The 21,694-nt window shown below is 60.7% G+C and overlaps 2 protein-coding genes and 1 long non-coding RNA gene across 4 annotated transcripts in view; 2 read left to right on the forward strand and 1 right to left on the reverse strand.

The window, feature by feature from the left end:
* Positions 1 to 14,037, reverse strand: part of KY (kyphoscoliosis peptidase) — a 36,652-nt gene extending 22,615 nt beyond the window's left edge. The window contains exons 1-3 of the mRNA XM_026100532.2: positions 13,977 to 14,037; positions 10,097 to 10,146; positions 8,784 to 8,837 (exon numbers count right to left, since the gene is read on the reverse strand). Of these exons, the coding sequence (XP_025956317.2) occupies positions 8,784 to 8,837; positions 10,097 to 10,146; positions 13,977 to 14,017 (145 nt within the window). The 5' untranslated portion in view covers positions 14,018 to 14,037. The remainder of the gene's footprint in view (positions 1 to 8,783; positions 8,838 to 10,096; positions 10,147 to 13,976) is intronic.
* Positions 7,280 to 16,683, forward strand: LOC135329190 (uncharacterized). Its single transcript, XR_010390542.1, has 3 exons — positions 7,280 to 10,812; positions 12,403 to 15,223; positions 16,050 to 16,683. It is a non-coding gene; the product is annotated as an uncharacterized LOC135329190 (long non-coding RNA).
* A 776-nt stretch (positions 16,684 to 17,459) lies between these two features.
* Positions 17,460 to 21,694, forward strand: part of EPHB1 (EPH receptor B1) — a 119,963-nt gene continuing 115,728 nt past the window's right edge. For both annotated transcript variants that reach the window (XM_064517076.1, XM_064517077.1), the window contains exon 1: positions 17,460 to 17,763. In XM_064517076.1, the coding sequence (XP_064373146.1) occupies positions 17,694 to 17,763 (70 nt within the window). In that variant the 5' untranslated portion in view covers positions 17,460 to 17,693. The remainder of the gene's footprint in view (positions 17,764 to 21,694) is intronic.

Here is a 21,694-nt window from a genome sequence, read left to right on the forward strand (position 1 = left end):
GACCTGGACCTGGTTGTGTGATAGAGCTAGCTTTCCCCCGAGGTTTTAGAGCCAGGGCAGAAATATTCCTTTTCTCCTCTCGGCTCTGCAGCGAGGGGCTCCCCGCATTCGCAGCGCACAGCCGTGGCTGTTTGGAAGATCCCCTGGAGGGAGAGCAGCGAGGCCAGGGGAGACCGGCCCCAGACTGCGGCTATAAATGGCTCAGGGCAGTCGTGGCTGCAGACAAAGCCCAGGCACCCTGCAAACAGCTTTGTCCCTGTTTCCCTCTGCCGTAGGCACTGGTCTGGGGCTCAGCAGCCGAGCTCGCTCCCCGCTCCCTCCGCACGGCTGGCTGAGCCTGCGGGGGCTCCTCAGGGCTGTCGCGGGACAGAGCAAGGTGCCAACGCGGTCCTCGGATTCGTTCCCCTGCGCGTTGCCTCCTCCGCGCCCGGGCCGCGGAGCCGGGTGCTGCGCAGCATGCAGCACCGTGCCCTGCCTTGACGGGTGCGAGAGGAGGGCTTCTCCGGCACGAGGGCTGTGCAGCCGAGCCACGTTTCTACGGGAAAGTCTGAATCTGGGGGCTTTGCAGCACGCTCCTTTAAACAGAAGGGACAGAGGAGCGAGAAGGGCGAAACCCCAAACCCTGCTCCAAGGCTGCTGCTTGGCTCCGGCGCCGGCCGCGCAGCCGGTGCCGCAGCTGCAGCCTCCCTCCCTCCCTCCCTCGCCGCGGCCCCAGGCAGGGCTTTACCTGGGCTCGGGGCTGAGGCACTGCTCTCCGTCCGCCTGTCCCTCTGCGCTTTTTGCCTGCTTGTTGTCTTCTCGGGGTGGACAATAAGCAGCAAATTGAACCTGACCGCGCTGGGCTCTGCCTGGAAGTCCATGGTACCCATCAGAGCATGGCCCGGCGCCGTGCCTCCCGCGGAGCTGCCGCCGCTCCCGGCCGCGGTGTTGGTTTTCCGCCCTTGGAGAGGCGAGTGGTCTGCCCCCAGGACGGAGCCCGCGCAGGCTGGCCCTGCCCGTCGCACCATTCGGCCCCTGCCAAAGCCTCCCCTAATGAAGAGGTTACAAGGCGCCTTTGAAAGGAAATCGCAGGAGGGCTCCGTTGCCCGGCGCGGAGGAAGGAGCCGCGGCAGAGGTCCCGTTTCATGCCCTCCGCTCCCCCCCCTCGCTGCCCTTTCGGCTCTGAGCACTTGTCCGCGCTCAAATCCCCCAGCAGCGCTGGTGAGCCGGGGGGCGATTTGCTTTCTGAAGCTCGCAGAAATCCTTAAAAGGATTTCTCTCTCTCGGTTTGCACCCCGAGTGGAAACTAAAAAGATGCTTGGGCGTGTAAATACTAGCAGCAGCCACCGCAGAGAGCGGGCAGAGGGGGACGGCAGCCGCGCGGGGGGCTGCAGCCTCGCGCTGCGGGGAGGGAGCCGCTCCAGAGCGGGGCTTAGCAGCAGTTTTTGCAGGGGAGGTTTAGCCTTTCCGAGGCTTAGCGAGCAAAGCAAAGGTAGCGGGGGGAAGTGCACGGTGGAAAGGGGACTGTGCCGAAGCGGCCAAGGATCGGTCTCTTGCGCCCGTCATTGTGCCGGCCCGGCTCTCCGCAGGCTGCCGCAACGGGACGGCGCTCCCGCAAAGCGAAAGCCGTGGAAATCCTCTCTTCCTCGAAGCTCTCCGAGCCCCAAAACGGGGCAGGAGAAGGGCTACAGTAGGAGCTAGCAGCCCGGCGCAGCTGGCCCCGCAGCCTGGAGAAGGGGCTGGCAGGGGAAAGCTTTCTAATTTTACCGCTGGCCCGCGTCCCGCGCGAGCGCTGCCAGCGAGGCGTGTTTGGCCGGGGGTCTCGGGGGACCGGGCGCACCTGTGGGCCGGAGGGCTCTGCCGCGCGGGGACGGCACCCTGCCGCCCGGCACCCCTTCGGCCCCGGCGAGGCAGCGCGGCCCGGGCGCCGCCGGGCTTTTTGGGGGGGTCGCGAGCCCTCATCGCTGCGGGAGCCCCAGAGCACTTTGCTCTCCTGGCAGCGGTTCGGGGGGCAGCTGTTTCCAAGGCTGCGGGCAGGAGCTGGTGCTGCTGCCCGGTGTTAGGTTACTCGTGTCCCGAGAGGTGGGTTTTCCCCCAAGGACCTCTATAAAAGTCCCGTTCCCTCCCAGCTCGCTGCCCCGTGCCTGCTCCTGAGCCCCTTCCAAGGCACGGACAGCCGACACGGCGCTCGGCTGGGGCCTCGCCATAAGCAGCGAGTTAACGGTGCTGGGATCCAACGGGAGGGAGGAGGGAAGGGAGCGCGGGGCAAGCGGCACGAGGGAGCGACAGATGCACACCCGGGCACGCCGGGCTCGAGCGGGCGGACTTTCCAAGCCATCTGGGACTTGCCCGTCTCCAGCTCAGGTCCCCGAGATTTATGACTGCAGTGACTTTCTAATCGCAGTTTTGCCATCTGCCCGTTGGCCTTTAGCACTCCCCTCCTCACCTGTCACCGAGTCCTGCTGCCTCTGCCCGTGCCACCCCCGGGCAGACACCCTTTCCTCTCCATCGTCTGCACCGTCTCCCGCGTTTTAGCCCCCTTTGGGGTCCGTCCTTTCTCCCTCCTCTCCTTGGGCGTGCACGCTGGCTGATGGTCTGTCCTGAGCTGCTCATCAGCCCTGCCAAATCCCTTTTCTGCCGTCGCTCAGGTGCCCGCACCAAACCCGGCTCTGGCCTACGCGTCTTCCCACCAGCTCGCTTCTCTGCCGCTGCCCCCCACCTCGCCACGTGCCCCTTGACGCTGTCCGCTGCACGGCCTTGCCTTGCTCCTCCAGCAAAACCCCTCTGCTCCCTGAGATCTTCTCTTAACCTGCTTCCGCTCTAGCCCCGGAGAGGGGATGGCTCAGCGGTGACAAGGAGAAAAACCTGACGGGGCTGCTGATGAACGAAGGCTTCACTGCTGGAACGTGAACGTGAACTGGACGCGGCGGTCTGGTGCAGCCCGGGACCTCCGCAGCCAAGCTCGTGGGGCTGCCTGCACCGTCGCTGCCGCCGCTTCCCTCCTCGGAGCTGCGTTTCTCCAGCCTTCCGCCCTGGCAGGCTGTAAAAACCGGGTAGTCACAGCTAGCTTTTAGTCCTTTTAATGATGAGCTTGATGTTGCTGGCCCAGCTGCTCGCAGATACCGGTCCTGCCGCTGCGATCTGAGCAGCTCGCGGCTGTCTCTGTTACGGCAGCTCAGCTGCTCCCAGCCCAAATGGGTTTTCAGTGAAATCAAAGAATTCGCAGGAAGTTTCTGCTTCCCAAAAAATAATGATCCTCAGGGGAAGAGGCAACTGCTTTTGGAGGGGTTTGTTTGCATTTTATTTTTTCCTACTTTTTTTCACTGCAAAGAGATAGCTTAAGAGGAAGGGGAGGTTTCCGACCGTCTTTTCGTAACGGTGCCATAAGCCCAGAGGCTTCGCCTGGGGAGGGTGCTGGCACCTCCCCCTGCAGCGTCAAGCCTGGTTGTAGCCCCGCAGCGTTTGAGGGAGTTTTAAAGCTGTGCAATTTCTCATGCATGGGAAATCTGTCATTGGCCCAAGCCAAGGTCAGGACCAGCAGCATCTGTCTGTGCGCCAGGATATTTTTGAAGTAAAAAATTTACGATTTGGGGAGGGAAAGGAGAAAGCCTTTTAGTGTTGTGTTGATTTTAAAATGATGGCAGCTCTATTAATTTGCTGCAGGATTGAAGATGTTCACCTAAGTCCCAGGCCAGGGAAAAAGGGAAGCGATCAGAGCAGCACGACTACATGTATTTACCACTTTGGTGTCGTTCCGACAGGGGCGATCTGGGCGACGAAGAGGCTATACAAATGTAGAGCAAGAATTAGGTTATTTAAATCCCCTTGGATAGAAAAGAAAATTACAGGCTTCATTCCTGAAGAAACTGTTTTAACTCTTCTACGGGTATTTTGCCTTAAGCGTGTTTTGGTCACTCACACCAGCTCCAGCAGGACGTGCGGTGGGAAGCAGCTCTGCCGCTCTGGAGGGTTGTTGCTGGTTCAGCCTCAGTCCTGCTAGGGCCACAGCTGTATCTGAGGGTGCCCAAATACTTTGAGATTGTCCTCAGTTTTAACCGAGACCGTTGTAGGTATCTGCACCTGGAGAAAAACGCTAGGGCTCCCCTTGTTCTCAGTGGAGAGCCACGGGGAGGCTTGCAGGGCAAGCTCTTTTGATGTGCCCTGGCTGTCCACCTTGCAGGGAGATGCCCTCCCGCCTTGGAGGGCTGCCTCCTCTCTGCCCCCTGGAAGGGAGGCCTCAACGCTGCTGACCTCTGAAGGTGGACAAGGTGAGCCCCCACCCCTGTTCCTCCTGGCTTTGGAGTGCCTTCAGTTTTGCTGCCAGCCTGAGCCACCATGGAAGGGCCCAGCTTTCGTGACCTGCTGTTGTGCGCCTGGCTTGGGAAAACCAGGCCTTTTTGGGAGCTGGCTGAATTTGCGCAGCTCAGCAGTCACCAGCCTTGCTCGGAAACTTGGACCTGGATGCTGAATCCCGCTGGTGTTGTTTGGTGTGTCACCGGTGGCAAGGTAAGTACAACCGTAGCCGGTCAGACCAAAAGTACACCTAGACTTGTGCCTTGCCACCCACAGTGGCTGGTAGGGGATGCCTAAGGGAAGCATGAGAAGAAAGCAAGAGGGCAATGCTTTCTCCATGACAAGCCCCCCTTGCTTAAGGCAACTTGTAATTTAGGGAATTCTGTGGTCACCGTATTTACTGGTTCCTGATGGACTTTTCTGCCACAAATTTGTCTGATTGATTTTGGAACTACCTTTCAGGTTTGGCGTTGATGACACCTGTGGGTAATGAGCTCCACAGGTTAATACACGCTGTTTGAAAATCTCTGCCTGGCCCTGCCATTTGAGGCCTATTGGTTCATGTGTTTTGAGAAGTCATGGTGCCCTTTCCTCTCCCTGTGCTGTCGATGAATGCGTGTGCCTACAGCAGTAGTCACCTCTTTTCCAAGCTGGAGGGCCCCAGCCTGTTTCTTCTCTCTGTGCAGGAGTCACTGCTGATCCTCCTCCTCCTCTGTGCCTTGGTAAGGTTGACCAAAGCCCTTCTGAGACGAGGGACGGGGACCGGACATGCCGTCCCACGTGCAGGCGCAACTGGCTTTCGACAGCGGCACGCTGATGATTTCTGTTTTGTTCTCTGTGCCCTTTCTACTAAAGTCCTGTCCTAGCATTATCCTTGCTTTGTTTGCCTGCCACTGAGCTGGTATTTTCACAGAACGATCCACAAAGGCTCCCAAGATCTTCTTCCTGACTCAGAATAGCTAATTTAGAACCCATTATTGTGGGCACATGTGTATATATTCGGAGTTTGGTTTTTTCACATCCATTACTTTGCATTTATAGACATTGAATTTCAGCTGCCATTTTCTTTCTCAATTGCAAGTTAACTTTGAAGCTCCAGGACTCGTTTGTGTTGTATAACACATTACAATTGCACTCTGATGAGTTTTAATCTACTCTTCTGGCCTGCCTGTCCTTTCTTTCTGCTTCCGACGGAGCTGTACCACACCGAATTTGCTCTCCTTCCAGCAGCTTCCACGCCACAGACTGCTCAAACGCTCTGTTCGCCTTGCAGCTTCTGCTGTGTCAGCAGCTGCGCTCTGTGATTTAAGACAGCAGCAGAACTTTCCACTGAACTATAAACCCTTGTATTCAGTTTCCCGGTATCCGCACAACCAGGAAGCGGACCGGTGGCCGGGATAGTCCCGGGAGGAGAGGTCAGGACGTATTTAGATTGCAGCAAGACAATGAGGTTTGTTCGTGTGCGCAGAACTGAACCGAGCGCCACCAAACCCGGGAGGAAACGCTGCCGGGGCACTCCTTCAAGTTCGCAGTCCACCTGCCTCCTTTTCCAGTGTGGACATAGCTGTGCCCGGACGGGAGAGCGCCTGTTTTCTGGGAGCAGGCAGTGCTAGCATCTCGCGCGGGGCTGCTGGTCGCGTCCTCCGCCGGCGTGGTCTGCGTAACGAGCGATCTTCTGGCGTGGGGACGTATCAGCCAGGCTCGGCCAGCCCGTGGTGTTAGTGCGACGGCACAACACGGCCCTCGCCGCTCCCCGGGGGTGCGGGTCTCTCCTGTGCTGCCGGCACAGGGGGTTGCACCGTGCACGCGCTAACTGCGGGCTGGCAAAACGCCGGTGCAGTCAGTGGGGGCTTCCCATGGATGCCGGAGGGGGCCAACATGATCGGCACCTCTCTTCTGGAGCTGGCTGGGGAGCGGAGTTTGGGGAGTACGAGCGTCCCATCTCTGCAAATATTTGTGTAGGTTTCTGCTACTTTTCCACTGAGAAGTGGCATTGTCGTGACTGCTGCTGCTCTTTTTTCTTTGAAGAATGAGCTTTCAGCACCCAAAGGTTCAACAAACGTTTTGATAAGGTTTTTGAAAATGAGAAAAGCCAACATTCATGCCCTACGGCAAAGCAGCGTATGAGCGGCCTTGTCTCCTCGTTCCTTCCATCCTCAGCGATTTCGGGTGGCTTTAGAAGGCTGTTTCTCCTCTCTCTGTGCAGCGGCAGCTGGATGTTGCCGCCTGCAGCGAGACCAGCCCAAGGCAGGGCTGCTGCTGTCCCGAGCGCACAGGGTACGTTGCTGCTGCAGGGAGGGAGCCGGCCGGCAGGACGTTTGCCAGAAAAGGTTGCCAGTGCTTGAGAGCTATGCTGTCTTGTCTGTCAGAGCATGGATCTGTTGACCTTCAACGTGCTGCTTGGCTTACTTTTCATTGCTGGCCTTTCTAGATGGGGAGAGCGATTCTGGCCGGGCTCAGCGCAGTCATTAAGGCATTAATCCTTTTATAATCTCCAAATAACTCATCCTTTGAAGGCAGTGCAGGGGACTGAGGCAAGTGTGACAGACCCCCCCTCCCTGTGACCTCGCTTGGAGGCCAGCGAGCTCTCCTGGCTGCCACTGGTCCCTGGAAGAGGTGGTGTCCTCTCCAAACCACCCTGAGACCAGCTCTCAAAATGGCTCCTTCAGCTTTTCCAGGAACAGTCTTTGGATACCCTGCGGTAGGTTTAGGGAGCATTGCTGAGGTGTCCCAGTAACCTGAATTATGCATTAGCCATGCCCTTGGGCAACATGCTTTATTGTTAACCGCTTATCATAAAATTGTCCTCAGACAAGCTGGGTTAATGTACACTGCAAAATACGTCTGAGATAGGTAATACAGTTACAAATGTTTTAAGAGACATAGGTGAAAAGATGAAGGGAAAAAAGCATGCTATATCTACTTACAGTAGTAACGAACATGAGAGCAGACTGGCTTTCTTGACGCACCCCTTCTCAGCAACTCTAGCTTTTTGCATAGTCTCGTATTGTGCAAATGTGGTGGAGATTTTATAGCTATTCTCCTTTTTAGAGTCCTCTAGATTACCTAGGCAGGTTTGAGCCTTTCCCTTAAAGCCTATTCCGGCTTTTTAAGGAGACATCCTGGCCCCTTCTAATTAAAATAAGCAGCGTGTCACTTCCTGAGAGCTGCAGGAGGTACTTTGCTAGACCAAGTGCCATCTTTTGTAGTCTATCAGCTCTTTCCCTCGTTGACCCCGTAGACACAAGGGCTACCTCCTCTGCCCGGTCTTCCTAACGCGTAAGTCAGCTGGAGGCTCAGCCTGGTTGCTTGGAGACCAGTGTGCAGGGGAGTCGCCCTGGAGCTTGTGGGCACCTCTCTGAAGCACACCTGCCAAAACGCGGTCTCAGGTGCCTCTGAGATAAGAACCTGGTGCTTGTCGGGACTTAAGGAGGTGTTACGGTGCCAGTAGGAGATGGATGAACACATCTAGGGGGAACCGGGCCTGGTTTTGGTACCTGTTGTCCGTTGGACCAGAGGTGCTGCACGTGTTCCCAGGACCCGGCGTGACACAGAAGAGGCCTGCCATGTCCCTCACCACACACGGAGCTGGCTGGCCGGAGGAACGTGCCCAAGGGGAGGCAGGACTGTTTCCTCCACACGTAAACGCACGGGTTCTTGCCAAGGACCGGGAGGTACGTGCTGCCTGGAGCTGCCGCGTCCTTGCGCTGTGCTGTGGGCAGCGGTGCTATTCGCAGAGCGGGGACGAGAGCACGGGTTCGCTCTACCAAGTTAGCACTACTGGCGTTCCCCTTCACCACCTCTCCAGCCCTCCTCCAGGGCCACACCTTCTCCTAGACACGCGTTGCTCCCATTCCCACCGAAAACGTCAACGACACGCACGTAGCACTGTCGTTTTCCCCTGCCACGCTGCTACCTTCCCGTGGCGGGTGGCTGAGGCGCTTCCTGAAGACCCGGGCAGGTTGCGGTAGCACGCAATACCGGCCAAGTACGGGCTGCCTGCTCCCTTCTGCGTTCAGTGCCATTCATCCCGGCCATGGGAGACATCCAAAACATCAAATCAGTTCTGCTCCTGCCAAATCGTCACTCTTTCCCAGGTATTTTGCTACCACCTTGAAATACCCCGTTCCCTAGGTTGAAGCCACCAGACGCGCTGGTGCATTGCTTCCCCAGCAGCCTGGTAGTCTGTGAATCAAGAGCGAGCAGACGCTCTCTTGGTTCACATTCCCGTTCTAAACAAGCTGTAAAAGATCAGCCTTACAGACTGCCACTCCGAAACGAACACTGCGAGCCATCCGATTCCAGCCAAAGCATGTCTGGAATGAACATCCTTGGGTTGCCATGGAGATGCCCAATGGGTATCTCCAACTTTTCAGAGACCTGGCAGGATGCCGGGGCATCCTAAGCGACAGTGCTTTAGCACTGCTGAAATACATCCCCTTTGCTCCAGGAGACAGCAGCCCAAAACGTAGCCAGGAAAGACTTCTCTTTCGGAGATGGAATGGTCTCACCTGTGGAGCTGGGCTGTCTGTCTTCGCCAGTCGCTGCTCCCACCTCCACGTGAGCTGTTGAAAATAGGAGCAAATTTTATTAGACTCGATCCTAGAGCAGCTGACCAAAAACCGTATTACGCTCTCCTTTCTGCCATATGAGCCTGTGCAGCTTCGGGAAGCTGAGCAGTGAATGGCATAACGCTGCAGGTCTGGCAAGACGCGCGGCACTTTATTCCGAGCAGGAGAAAGTTCTGATGAGGAAATGAAAAAAGGGAATAAAGCACAGTCAAGGCCAGCGTGTCGGACGAGGTATTGGAGCCAGGCCCAAAGGGTTAAAGCAACCTGGAAAGCCTAAGAGGGTCCCTCAGGATAGCTCTTGAGCAGACTCAAGTAATGAATTTTCACTTCTGTGCTTTCATTATCATTGTTCTTAGCTGCAGATTTACCATTTGTCCCCCTCAGCTCTGCGGCACATTATTCGTGTCATTGAGACAGTTGCAAGGACAGTGCTTTCGTTCGGCTTTTCTGCTACAAGTGTGATGGGCTCAGTTCCTGAGGGCTCCCGCTAAGCCTGAGCTCCGGGGGGGAGAATTGTGCACGGGTTGTTACCCCAGCAATGCTCTCCTGCTCTGCCCGCTCGCTCCTGCTGTCTCCTTTAGATTGCCTGAAGAAGTCCCAGATTTACCATAGCTCCGGAACGGCCACTGTCCTCAGCAAAGCCCGTAATTTGGCTTTTTCAAAGACGAACTGAGGACTAGCAACCGCCCTCATTTCCCTGCTAATCCAGCCAAACATACATATCACGTTTAAAGGCAAGAGAATGCGTGCTTGGATTCGCATTGCTAAAGTCAGTGGGAAGGAGCATCATTCACTTCATCGCAAGCAAGATTAGTCTTTTATTTCAGAAATAGATTTTGTTATATCACGTAAAACACTTTTTGTGGGGTTAAGAGAAGAATTTAAAAGTGCGTGACAGCACTGTAGGAGAATGCGAGTGGCAGTGCTTGGCTGTGTCACAGCGTTGCTTCCGAATCAGATACTCTTTTTCATAGTTCGTGCCATTTATTATTTCCCTAGAAATTACAGAGCTGGGGAGGCAACATTGGTAATTCATATATCACACTTGTGTGCTTCACTTGGAGTTTATGTACCCCTTGAGCGAGGTCAATGACAGTAATATTAGTATTCCCAAGAATCCCAGAAAGCTGAAAAGCAGCAGGGGTAAGGCAGTTTCCTCTGTGAACTGAACCTTCCCAGAATGCCATACTGGAGGTTTTTAGGCATCAGTCCCACCTCATCTACTGATAAAGCTGATCCCAGGGTTGACTTACTTAGGTCATCAGATTTCCCTTCATCTTCCTTTCCACAGCTCCAGCACAACCTGTAGGGATATCGTGACCGTCAGTTCACAGCAAGATGCATTTTACTCTTAGTGAGAGTCCTTTATTAATGGAAGTGTTTTGCAATTGAAAGATGCCCCAGTGTCCCCATATGGGACGAGGTATTACTCAGAAGTGTTGTGATTTTTTTTTTCTTCCCACAGGTCTGAGGTGACTAAGATGCCCATGTGGAAGTGAGAAGTTCTCTGAAAAATAGGCATTTTACTTCTTCCACCCAGTTTATTTCAATGTGGCTCTCATTTCTGAGCATGATTTTCTTCTTTTTCAAGATCTGCTGTGTCCGGCACGGGCGCTCCTGGCTGGGCTCTCCGTATCGCTGCGGACAGCCCCACCACCCCGGGACTTCCCTGCCGAGCTGCTGGTGGCCACACGTGGTGGCACCTTTCGCCTTCTCCCTGCCCGGTGACGCCGGGGCTGCGCTGGGAGCGGTGCCTTCGGGCCGAGGGCTCGCCTCGCGCTCTGATCTGGGTCGCTGCCAGCCATGGGGTGAGTCAAGCGAGGGAAGACCCGCTCCGGCGGCACCGACGGCCGCCGCACGGCCAAGGAGATGAGGAGCGGGCCCCGTTCGGCTGCGGAAAACCACGGTGCTGGAGAGGGGAGCAGAAAAAGGGGGCGAAGGAGAGAGAAACCAACGGTGAAACGCAAAGGTAGGGACATCCGAGCAATGGGGTCGCCCTGGGTGAGCTGACCCCAGGGGCTCGGGCTTCTCCCCGGCGTGGTGACCACCCCGCGGGGCAGCGCGAGGGGCCTGTCCTTGGTGCCTGGTGCAGGTGGGATCCCTGCAGAAAGGGCTGCGGAGGCGGGTGGCGCTGGGGAGAAGGGCTTAGCGGAGCTGGGGGTACGGCACTCGGGCTCGGCTCAACTTGGAGCCCCCGGCAGAGCCCAAACACCGGAGCAGCGCCCGCGTGGGCACACCGGCAGCGTGCCTGGGCACCGCCGGGGCTGCCCGCGGCCCCGCTCCCCTCCGAAACGACCGCCAGCCCTTCCCCGGCGGCCGCCAAATGTCAGCGGATTCAAATCGCTCGCGGCAAATTTGGGCAGCGGCGCTTTGCTCTTTCCACCGGCGCTGGGTCGGATGACAGGGCGCGCTCGCGAGCCCCCCGCGGTATTAGTATCGCTCTTTATTGGCGGCACGGCAGCGCCTAGGAGCGTCCCCGCCGCGGCCCCGGGGTTGTTCGCGCCATGCGAGCGCGGAGCGTGCACCGCCGGTGCTTCTGCCCAGCGGCTGCTGGGGCAGCGCTGCCTCCTCGCCGGCCTCTCCGGGCCACCGCGGAGGGCAGCGCGCGGGCAGCGCCGGCAGCACCCGCGTTTATTCCGGCTAACGCGGCGAGGGGAGTGCAAAGCAGCCACGGTTCGGTTAACGCAACGGGTCCCCAGTGCGGGGGGGGGGGGGGGGGCAGCGTTTCCCGGGATTTCGCTCCGTTCCAGCGGCTGTTTCAATTAACCGGCTCCCGTTACAGTGTTTTCCAACTGTACGGGGATGAGCCAAGGACACATGGCTGTAAGGCGATCCCGGAGGATTCCCCGCGCGCCAGGAAGTTGGAGCCGCTGCTCCCGGCTGCCTCTCCTCCCAGCGCGGGGTTGGACGGGCGCGCGCGGCTCTTGGCACGGGTGCGGACGCCCCGCGGAGCCGCTCGGGGGGAGCCCCGGCTTTTCGGGCGCAACCTGGCTGCTGCAGCATCGCGGCTCTGCCGGGGGCCGAGCGGGAGGCGCAGCGGGGACCGCGGTGGCCCGCAGAGCCCGCGCGAGTCGCAGAGCCGACGGCACCCCGGGGCCGCGGCGCTGGGGCCATCTGCTCGCGGCCGTGCCAGGCCGGCGGCCTCGGCGGAGAGCGTGCGTGCCGCGGTGCGCCGGGCATCTGCCGGTAACGGGATCCGGGGGCTTCGCGGAAGGGCTGAGTCCGTCCTTTCGGCTCCCCGCTGCGTATACTCGGAGGGGGCCCGGGCGGCTGCCGCTGCGCGGGATCGCTCGGGATCGCAGCGAGGAGGAAAGGCCGGGGAGCACCGAGGGGACCGCGTACCCTCGCACTCGACTGCGCCAGCTGCAGCAAGCGCCTCGGCCAGAAACGTGGCTTTTATCTAAAAAACACCCTGTGGGAAAGCGGGAAAAAACCCGGGCAAGGCTTCCATGCAGCGCCGTACGTTAGCTGTCACGCATCTCGCTCTGCATTTTTGATTTCCCAAAATTAATGCAGGCTGGTGCAAGGTTTTTCTTTGAAAGCGGTTTTGATTTTTCAGGAAAATGCCGTATCAAAGGCAGAAACTTGGCAGAAAGGCTGCGCGTCGGCTGCGAGGGGCTCGGCGCGGCGTGGAGCTGTGCAACGCCTGTGTTGGGGAATTTTTAATATTCTGCCTTTGAATCCTGCTTCGCTCCCTCCTTTCAGCTCACGCGGCCTAGCCTGGCCGTTCCTCGCGGAGCGGAAAGAGATTTTCCTTGTGAAAAGACTTGGACAAACTTCAGGAACCTGCTTAACGCTCGTTCTGGTGGGATCGAGCTTTGAGTAAAGATTAATTTCGACTGAACTTCAAAATGTTTCAGGAATCGGTTTACAACCAAAGGTGATTGAAAGGCATTAATACCGCAAAGCACCACTGAAAAAATAAAACGGAGCTTATGCACGTTGAAACCCAAAGTCCAAGAAAGCGAAATCTGTTTGACTTAAAGGGCGTGCGAGCGAGTGCCTCGGGGGTGGAGGCCGAGGGGCAGAGCCGTGCCGGCGGCTGCGGGAGCCCGGCGGCAGAGCTGCGCCGGGGGCCACATCGCTGCTGCTGCTGCCGTCGCGGAGCCTCTCCCTGGGCGGCACGCTGAACCCGTTGGCTGAAATACCTCGTTTCCTCTCCCAACAAATGCACGGGACAGCTGTGAAGCTATCAAGGTTATATCCCTGTGCACAATATACTTTTGCAGAATAACTTTTGAACTCCTGCAAATTGAAACTTGCAGCTGCACTCGTGCCCCTGTTTTATCGTACCGCTGAGGAGCCCCTGCTCCAGCGCACGCCTCGAGCACCGCAGAGCATCTTTCAGCCCGGGATGTCTTCTCCTAGCGCAAGTCAGGCACCGTTTAAAACGGTGAAACGTGGTGGCGGGGTCATCAGGAGATGCCGTAAGCCATCGTGCTGCTAGGGTTGGAGCCGGCGTCTACTTGAAATCTTGACCCCGTAAAGCAATAGCGACTGCGGTTCACCTTACTGCGCCCCTTCACTGGGCTCTTTCCAAAGGGATGGGTGTTTTCCCACCACGAGTTACTTAATGTATTAAAAAAAAAAGATGAACTCCGATTGCCACCTCAGCGGATGGAGCTGCAGTGCACGGGGCTGGTGACAGCGCGGAGGTGCGCTGTTGCCCAAACTGCTCGCTTTTCGGTAGAAATTGCCAAGGAAGTCAATTCCACAGGAAAAGCAATATTGGATAACTCGGGAACGGGCACAAACGATTAAGCGGTGCTATAAGTGATGCAGATGGGGCCAATTTTTTCTCCGCACTCAGATACCCGGGGCAGGCGCTCGGCTGGTAGAGACGCCTCCGCCTGCCTCGATGCCGATGAATCCCCCCGCATCGGCAACGCTGCGGCGTTGCCCCGGGGAGGGCCGGATCCTGCTCGCCCAGTGTTGCCGCCTCCGGGCGCCGGGGCAGCCTCTGGGCCGGCAAAGCAAAAGCCGAAGCAGCGCGCGGGGTCTGCTGGCATGTGCCGCCCGCCGGAGCCCAGCGCGGCCCGAACGCCCGTCCTCCCGCCGCGCTGCAAATCTATAGGTGTATATAGGGGGCGAGGGGAGGGAAGGGTGCTCCGCAGCCCGTCCGCTTGCCGTTACCTCCTGGCCAGGGCGACGCAGCGGCTCCAGGCGTTGCCCATGCGGGTGCTGCGCGGCGGGCGGAGGCAGCGGGAGCCAGCGCGCGCCGTCGCCCCGGCACCGATCTTTGTACCGTGGGCAGCGCCGCCCGCCCGCGCTTGCGAAAGGGAAGGTGGGGTTACCTGGCCGGGGTGGCAGCGACGCGGCTTTTTGTTTCCTCCTGGGCGCGGGGCGGCTGGGGCGAGCGTAGCAGGGAGCAGCGCGGCGGCATCGGCGCAACGAGCTGTGGCAGGTTCTCAGCCTTCCCCGCCGGGAAGGGAAAGGAAAACCGAAAGCGGCTTCCGCGGGTGGTGGCAGCTGCAGGTCCGCAGGGAGCAGGCACTGCCTCGTGCAGGCTGTGGCCGCGTTTAAAGTGCGCTGGGGCTATCGGCAGGGCCGGCTTCCCGCAGATGCCCCGGCAAACACACCGCGCCGCTGGCGGAGGGCTGCGAGGAGCTATGTGTGCATTGCTTAGCGCCTTCCTAAGCTTCCCGTGGCTTATAGCTAAGGAAGCAACATCTGGAGACCTTTACTGCTCGGCCCGGCTTGCAGCACAGCTGGGATGGGTTGCACCAGGGCACGGTGCGGTGAAGCCCAGCGTCCTTCTCGCAGGCCCTCAGAAATGGTCTCCAGGTCCATCAGGGCTGGGAAACGTCTCGCTCCCTGGGGACACGCGTGGCCCGTTACAGAAATTGGGATGAAACTCATAGGCGTTGGGAGAGAGCAGGCTGCTGCAGCAGCCCCGCGGCAAGGGGCCTCCGGGAAGCAGCTCTGCCCGCTGCTGGAGCAGGGCCGTCCCAGTGCCCCATGGCATCGTCTGGGGGGAACCGTGCGTTATCCAGCTGCTAGAACAGGGGTGAGAGCTCCCCGCTCTTACCGCTCCGTCCTGCTCTGACGTCGCGTTAGTCAGAAAGAGGTCGGCTTTGCACGCGCAGAGCCGCCGAGGCCGGGCCTGGCGGGTTGCCCGGCTTTGGGCTGACGCGCCCGGGCTGGGACGGCCCGTAGGCTGCTGGGGGGCTGCTGGGGGGCTGCGCACCTCCCCTCGCCGCCAGCCGCGCACGCCTGCTCTCAGCCAGGGTACACGCGTGCGGGCCGTGAGCATCCCGAGGACCAGCTTCCGGACGGGGTCTGCCGAAAATAAAGCCGGGTGAGCTGAGCTTGCGACGCTGGAAGTCCGTTACATGCATTTCTGGAGAAAAGCTTCCTACGTTATCCTGGAGTCATCACAGGTGAGCTTTGCATTTGGGCTGGAGACTTAAAAACCGCACAGGCGGGGGTGAGTTTTGCACCTGCGGAGAATAGTTGAAGCAGAGGTTGGAGCAGCCCTGGCTTGGGTAAAGGGCCTCGGGCAAACGAGGCTCGGCCTCGGCTCGTTAGCCGCCCTCGAAGCAACCTGCGTAAGCGGCGGTGCGTTCAGCCCCGCGGGAAGGCAGCGCGCGCCCAGGCAGGGCTCGGAGCCGTGCACCGGCCGAGCTCCCCGGCGGGTCGTGGAAGGGAGATCAGGACTGCGTTCAGCGAGCCGGGCTGCAGTCTGGCCGTTTCGCTGTGCCAGCAGAAGTATTTCTGTTGTCTTGCCGAAAGCATTTTGTACACATCTCCGCAAGAAGCAGTGTTATGCTTCTCTGGAAAACGTGGACTTTTCCTGGGGGGGGGGGGGGGAGAAACCCGCAAATTAGCATTTTGGGGAAGTTGGCTGAAAACAGAAACGTTTCACGTGCAAAGGGAAGCGTCGACGGAGGAGGAGAGCGTGCCGGGACGGGCGCCTGGGCTCCCGGGGGGAAGGCGTCGCGGCTCAGCGCCGCTCGCGGCTCTGCTTCCCCGGGGCTGCCGGCAGTGCCGCGGGGTTTGCGAGCGCTGGGCATCCCCGGGCCGAGGAGCAGCGCCCGTGTTGAGCCGCGCTTGTCCGCTCTTCCCTTCAACCTGCAGCAGATACGTGCTGAGCCGGGGGGGGGGGGGGGGGGGTGGTTGCAGCACGGGGGCGATGTCAGATCCCACGTAATAAATTTACCCATTTTTTTTTTCTTTTTTCCTTCCTTTTCTCCTTTGCATTGCCAGCTCCTCCGCGAAGGCGGTCGGGGTTTCGCGGCGGAGGGTTTGCAACGGCGGCGCTGGCGAAGTTTGGGGGTCACCAGCGCTGTGGTGGGCCCATCCCGCGCGGGGCTCTTCAGCACCGCGCTGCCTCCCCGCGCCGAGCCCAGCGCTGCCGCTTGCTGACCTCCAGAGGTCGGCGGGAGAAGGCTGCCGGTGGCCCGGACGGACGGATGGACGGACGGACGGATGGACGTGGGCCTGACGGACTCAGCCGTCCCTAGGGGAATCGCCGCTGCAGCCGGAGCACTCACCTCCTTGCTCCGTTCCCCAGCGAGCGCAGCGGTGCCGGTCCTCCCGGGCCGGTGCGGCACGCTCGTGCTCCGTTTTCAGAATTACCCTGGGGAAAAGTGTCACGTTTTCAGGAAAGCTCAGAGCAGGATGAGAATTTTTTTTTTGTTATATTTTTTAATTTCAAATCTTGCTTGAAAGCGTTTCTCTGCATTTTACTTTCTTTGCTGCAGATGCTCTGACTCCACAGAGCCGGCGGAGATCCGGAGCTGGAGAGTTTCTGCCCCTGTAGTCCTCGGATTCGTCCATCTGACAGGAACGAAAGCTGAAGCCTAGTTAGAAGACAATAAAAAGCGGCCATCTGTTTTCAGACAGGGTAGTTTTTGTTTTTTGGGGTTTTTTTTTTTCCTTTCTCATACGTTTGCCTTTCTTAATCTTCTCTCTGCAGGGGGAAGAGAGGGATTTTTCCACCTGTAGGGACCAGAAGAAAAAGGGGAAAAAAAACCCACAGAGCAAATGGCATGCCTCAACTCGGCTCATTTTATATATATAAAAATACGTACATCTATATATTTTGGATATATATATATATATATATATTAAAAAAAATATAAAATATATATATATATATATTTTGGCTTCTGAGAGCAGCACGCGCTGCTGTCTGCCTGTCCTGGACAGCAGGACAGGGCAAAGCGGCCCCAGCAAGTGGGGACGGCACCGTCGGTGCTGGACGTGGGCCCGTGCTCGCCGCCTGGCCATGGGGCGCGGCGGCCGGTGGGTCGCTCTGCCGGGACGGGAACACCCCCATTCCCACGCGCTGCCCCTTCGTGACCGCCCCCCGCCCCGGGCACCACTTCAAATAGCGGCGATGCCCCCAACCCCCCCCTCCCGGGGCGCTGCTGGCTGGAAACACGCGCCCGCGGGGCGCTGCGGGGCGGTGCGGAGCGCGGCCGCCCCGTCGGGGGGCGGCGGCGGCCGCTGGGGGGCGCCGTGGCCCCGCGCACGGCGGCGCGGGGGCGGGGCGGCGCGGGGGCGGGGCCGGCGCGGGGCGGGGCGGGGCCGGGCGGCGCGGGGGGCGTGGCCGGGCGCGGCGCGGCGCGCGGATTGGCGGCGGCGGCGCGGGGGCGGGGCGCGGCGGCGGGGGCCGCGGGCGGCGTGGCCGCGCGCCCCACTCGCGGCGGCGATGTGACCGGGGCGGCGCGGCGCGGCCCCGTCCCGGCCCGTGGCGCCGTCCCGCGGCGCGGCTCCCTCCCGCGGCCGCCGGGCGCCCCCCCATGCCCGCGCACGGCCGCCCGCCGGCAGCGGCTGACGCCTGCGGAGCGGCGCGCGGGGCCCGGGCGGGCCGAGGCGGCGGAGGCGGCGCGGCGCGGCGCGGCGATGGCTGCGCACCCGGGGCTGCTGCTGCTGCTGCTGCTGTGCCTGGCCGCCGCCGCGGCCGCCCTGGAAGGTAACGCGGGGCCGGCGGCGGGGCGGGGGGTCCGGTTTGGGCCGAAAGCGGGGGGAAAGCGCGGCGGTGGCGCGGGGCTGCGCGGCGGCAGGGAGCCGTCGGGCGCCGCGGCGGAGCCCCCTCGTCGCGGCCGCGGTAGCGCGTGGGCGCCGGGCGCTGCCGCCGCACCTGCGCGGGCCGCCGCGAGCGGAGCGGAGCGGCCCCGGTAGCGCGTCCGCCGGGGCAGCCGCGCGCCCTCCTCGCCGCGCCGGCGGGGGCTGCCCGGGGCCCGGCGCCGTGGCGAGGCCGCGGCCCCCCGCGGGACGCGCCGGGCGGAGAAGGGGGCAGCGCCCCGGGGGCTCCGCGCCGTTTGCTCGGGCCGCCGGCCCCTTCCCGGCCGCCCCCCGAGGCGCCCCCGGGGCGGGCGGGCCCCGAGCCGCGGCGCCGCTGCGCTCCGCTCCGCTCCGCCGGGGAAGCGCTGCCACGGCACAGCGCGGCGGCGGCCGCGGGACTTGCGGAGCGGAGCCCGCTGGGGAGGAGCGTCACCGGGTGTGCTGCGCCGGGGAGACGGCTTGGACGGCGCGGTGACATCCCGGGGAGAGCCGGGCTGCGGAGGAGAGCCTGGCGCGGGGAGCTCCCGCCGCGGAGCGGGGCAGTCACAGCCGACCGGAGCCAAGGCGAGGGTCTGCCGGCGCGGTCCTCTGCATAAAACACCTCTCCGTGGCGCTCCTTTCAGTCCTATGCGTTCTCCCGGTGCAGGAGTTTAATTTGCGAGATGAAAAGCGGGAGCACGGGCTTCCTCAAGCGGCCTGGAGCTGCTTCCCCGTAGTCTTGCCTCGGGGTCAGCCCTTGGCGCGGGAGCTGCCGCGTGCCGGAGAAGGGCCCTCTCCATCCCCGGACCGTGCGTCCCAGATAAGCAAGCGAGGCAAAAAGAGGGATTTTTTTAAGGGGGGGGAGATGGTCGGGGAAGGTTGTGCAAAGAGCATGTTGTCTCCTCCGCCGCACGCTGAACGAATGCTGCTTTCCAGGCTGCCGTGTGAACTGAGCTCAGCCCTGCGCGTCGCGCAGCAGCAGCGTGCACGCAGGGCTCGGGGCGCGCGCCGCTCCTCTCGCTCCGGCACGCCTGAAACTCTGTGTTACTCCGGGACCGAAAAGCGCCCGCTGCGCTGTGAACGCTTCTGCACAGCCTGCGTAAGGTGCTGGTGGCTCCCGGCGTGCCGGCAGCGCCGAGTGACGCACCCGAGGTTTCCCTGCTTGGTTTTCGTCCCACTCTGTGGTTTCGCTGACCCCGTCGATGGTCGCACTTGTGCGGCTCATGGAGGCGAAAAGGCGTAAAAAGGTGCCGGGAGCGAACGCTTTCTCCCACGCTCGGTGGTGGCTCGGGAGAACGCGCGCGCTCTCGTGGGAGCCGAAGCGGACGTGGTTGCGGGTCGCGGTGGGCTGCTCTTGCACGTTTTCACCCTGTAGCTGGAGGAGCTTCCCGAGCGGCGGCAGGTCCGAGGCGCCTCAGGGCCAACCGTTTCCGTGCCGCTCCTCTGCAGATGCTGTCCGCTACGTCCCCCGTGTGCCTGCTTACATCTCTGCTGCCTTCCTCCCTTGCATCTGTTTTGTTAAAACTGAAGGTTTCCCTCCCTCTCCTGTGTTGCCCTGAGGCCGCGCAGGCATCGCGTGCCCTCTCAGGACTTCCCTCGCTGGGGCGCGGGTCTTGGCGGTGGCCACGTGCCAGCCCCTCCGTGCAGCTTTTTGTGGCTGGGCCTGGTACCCACTGCTTCCCCAGCCAGAAGGCACCTTCTTGCCTCCCCCCAGGGCTGCCCCGGAGCAGGGAGGCCTCGGGGAGAGCCTCACACCCTCCCAGCGGCACCCACTGGGGTCCCTCAGGTCCTTCCTCCTGCCCCGGCACCCAGGTTTGGTTCGGGAGATGTCCCCGGGTTTTATTCCTGCAGCTGCGTTTGATGTGCTGTTTGACCTTGGGTGCCTGCGTCCCCTCTCGTCCTCTTTGGCTTAGGATGCGCGCGTCTGGTACTCCCATGCTTTGGTCTTCCTCTGCTGCTCGATCGGTGCCCGAGCCGCCCTTCCCACTGCCGTGCGGGTGTTCGCCTTCAGCCCGGCCGCTTCGCCTGGAGCAGAGCCGTGGCCAAGGAGAAGCTGGTGAGAAGTTGGTTTTCCTCTCAAGAGAGAGCGCAGAGCTCCTGGCTTTCTGTAACGGCCCAGCCACTAATTTCTGGACTAATTCCTGGGATCCCTGTCTGTCCTACCCAACTCTCACCTCTGGGGTTGTGGGTTTTGGTTTATGCTCTCGCTGCAGCTCTCCTTCGATGGTGGCTCCCCAGCTTCACCTGCGGCGCTGGCCCGAAGGCCCGTGCAGCCGCGTCCCCACCGGCCGTGGTGTTAGGGGTGCTCGAGGCTCTGCCCGGGCTGTGGGTGACCTTGGTGACTCGCGCGGCGCCCGCTTGCTAAATGCTGCACAGGAGGATTTTGGCTGCTCCTGGAGGAGGAGGCTCCACTCCTGGCAGCGGTGGCCTCGGCACAGCTGTCCCTGCAAGAGCCCCGAATCTGCGTGCGGTGACTCGTGGCCGTGAGCGGCGCGGGAGCGTGCCCACGGGCTAACGCCGGCCCTGGGCCGCCTTGCGTGGTGGCACGGGCACGCCGCCACGCCAGCTCCCGGCTGGCTCCAGCTGCCCCTGGGTCGCGCGTTGGTGAGCTCCCCCCAGGCGAAGCTCTCCGTTTCGGTTTGGCCTTAATTAAAGGACCTTGCGGCCCGCGCGGCTCTGGGTCCGGGCCACAGTGCCGAACACGTCCAGCAAAGGGCTGCGCGCGCTACGAAACGTTGGGGGTTTGTGGCAAGGGAGGCCTGCCCCTCGGGCTGCAGGCACCTCGGCTGGTCCCCGGTGCGGTGGAGAGCTGCTCGGAGCAAGGCTGAGCTGAGCGCTCCCGCTGCGGTACAGCGCGAGCTGCGTGCTCTTCCGTCCAAAATCCCACCAGCTCATGGACGTGTCTTGCCTCCCCCGGGGCAGCTAACTAGCTTATCGCAGCCCGGTTTGGAAGGGTGGTGCCTAGCCGCTGCCCTCGTCGCGTCTGACTTGGCGCGGGAGCCTCCAGCTTGGGCAGCGTGGTCAGGAGGGTGCCGCGACGCTCCGTTCCCGCTGAACGCGCCGGCGGGGTGAGTGCTCGGTCCCCGGCGTAGTGAGCCCGAGTAAATCGCTATGGGGGGAGGTGTTTTCCCCAAATATTCATTAGCATGTGCAAGCACGTTTCCATTTGACCTTGTTCGCTTTCTGCAAACAGTCGAGCTCTCAAACTTTGCACGCTCGACTACTTGCGCAAGGCGAATGTTAAGCTCGGATATTTGCTGGGCAGCAGTTTGGACCGGCGTGGTCTCGGGTGCGATGTTAGAGATCTGGAGTTCACATCGCGTCCGTCGTTGCTGGGGGCTGCCCGATTCGGAGCCGAAGCCGGCGTGATGAGCTGCTGCGGGTGACCGGCGCCGCGGGGATTCGGGCGTTTGGAGAGCACGGTAAATGTGGGAGCACCCAGCCAGAGCCGATTATGTTTTATTTATTTATCTTATTTTTTGCACCATCCATTTTCCGAAAAGTCTCGTAATGGGAAATGGCAAGACGAATTGGCCGGGTGTTTGCCAGCGCTAAGGGGTCCCCGTTTTATTTATTTATTTCTCTTAACTTTTGAATTATTGGAGTGCATCGGGCAGAGATTAACTTTCTCCGCTCCGTATTTATTATTGTTGCCTTGCCGTGGAAGCTGGAACTCCCGGAGCTTTGATAAATGGGCTGAAAGGCTCTGTAGTTTCTCCAGAGCTAATCTAAATACCCCCGTATCCTTTGCTGAAAAGCTAATTTGTGATTTCCGATGGTAATGCTGCTTAGGGAGGTACAATGGCACGCCGGGCTCTGCTTTTCCTCCTGGTTTATTGCTGGGGGGATAATGCTCCCCT

The sequence above is a fragment of the Dromaius novaehollandiae genome, chromosome 9, assembly GCF_036370855.1.
Source record: "Dromaius novaehollandiae isolate bDroNov1 chromosome 9, bDroNov1.hap1, whole genome shotgun sequence".
NCBI lineage: Eukaryota > Metazoa > Chordata > Aves > Casuariiformes > Dromaiidae > Dromaius > Dromaius novaehollandiae.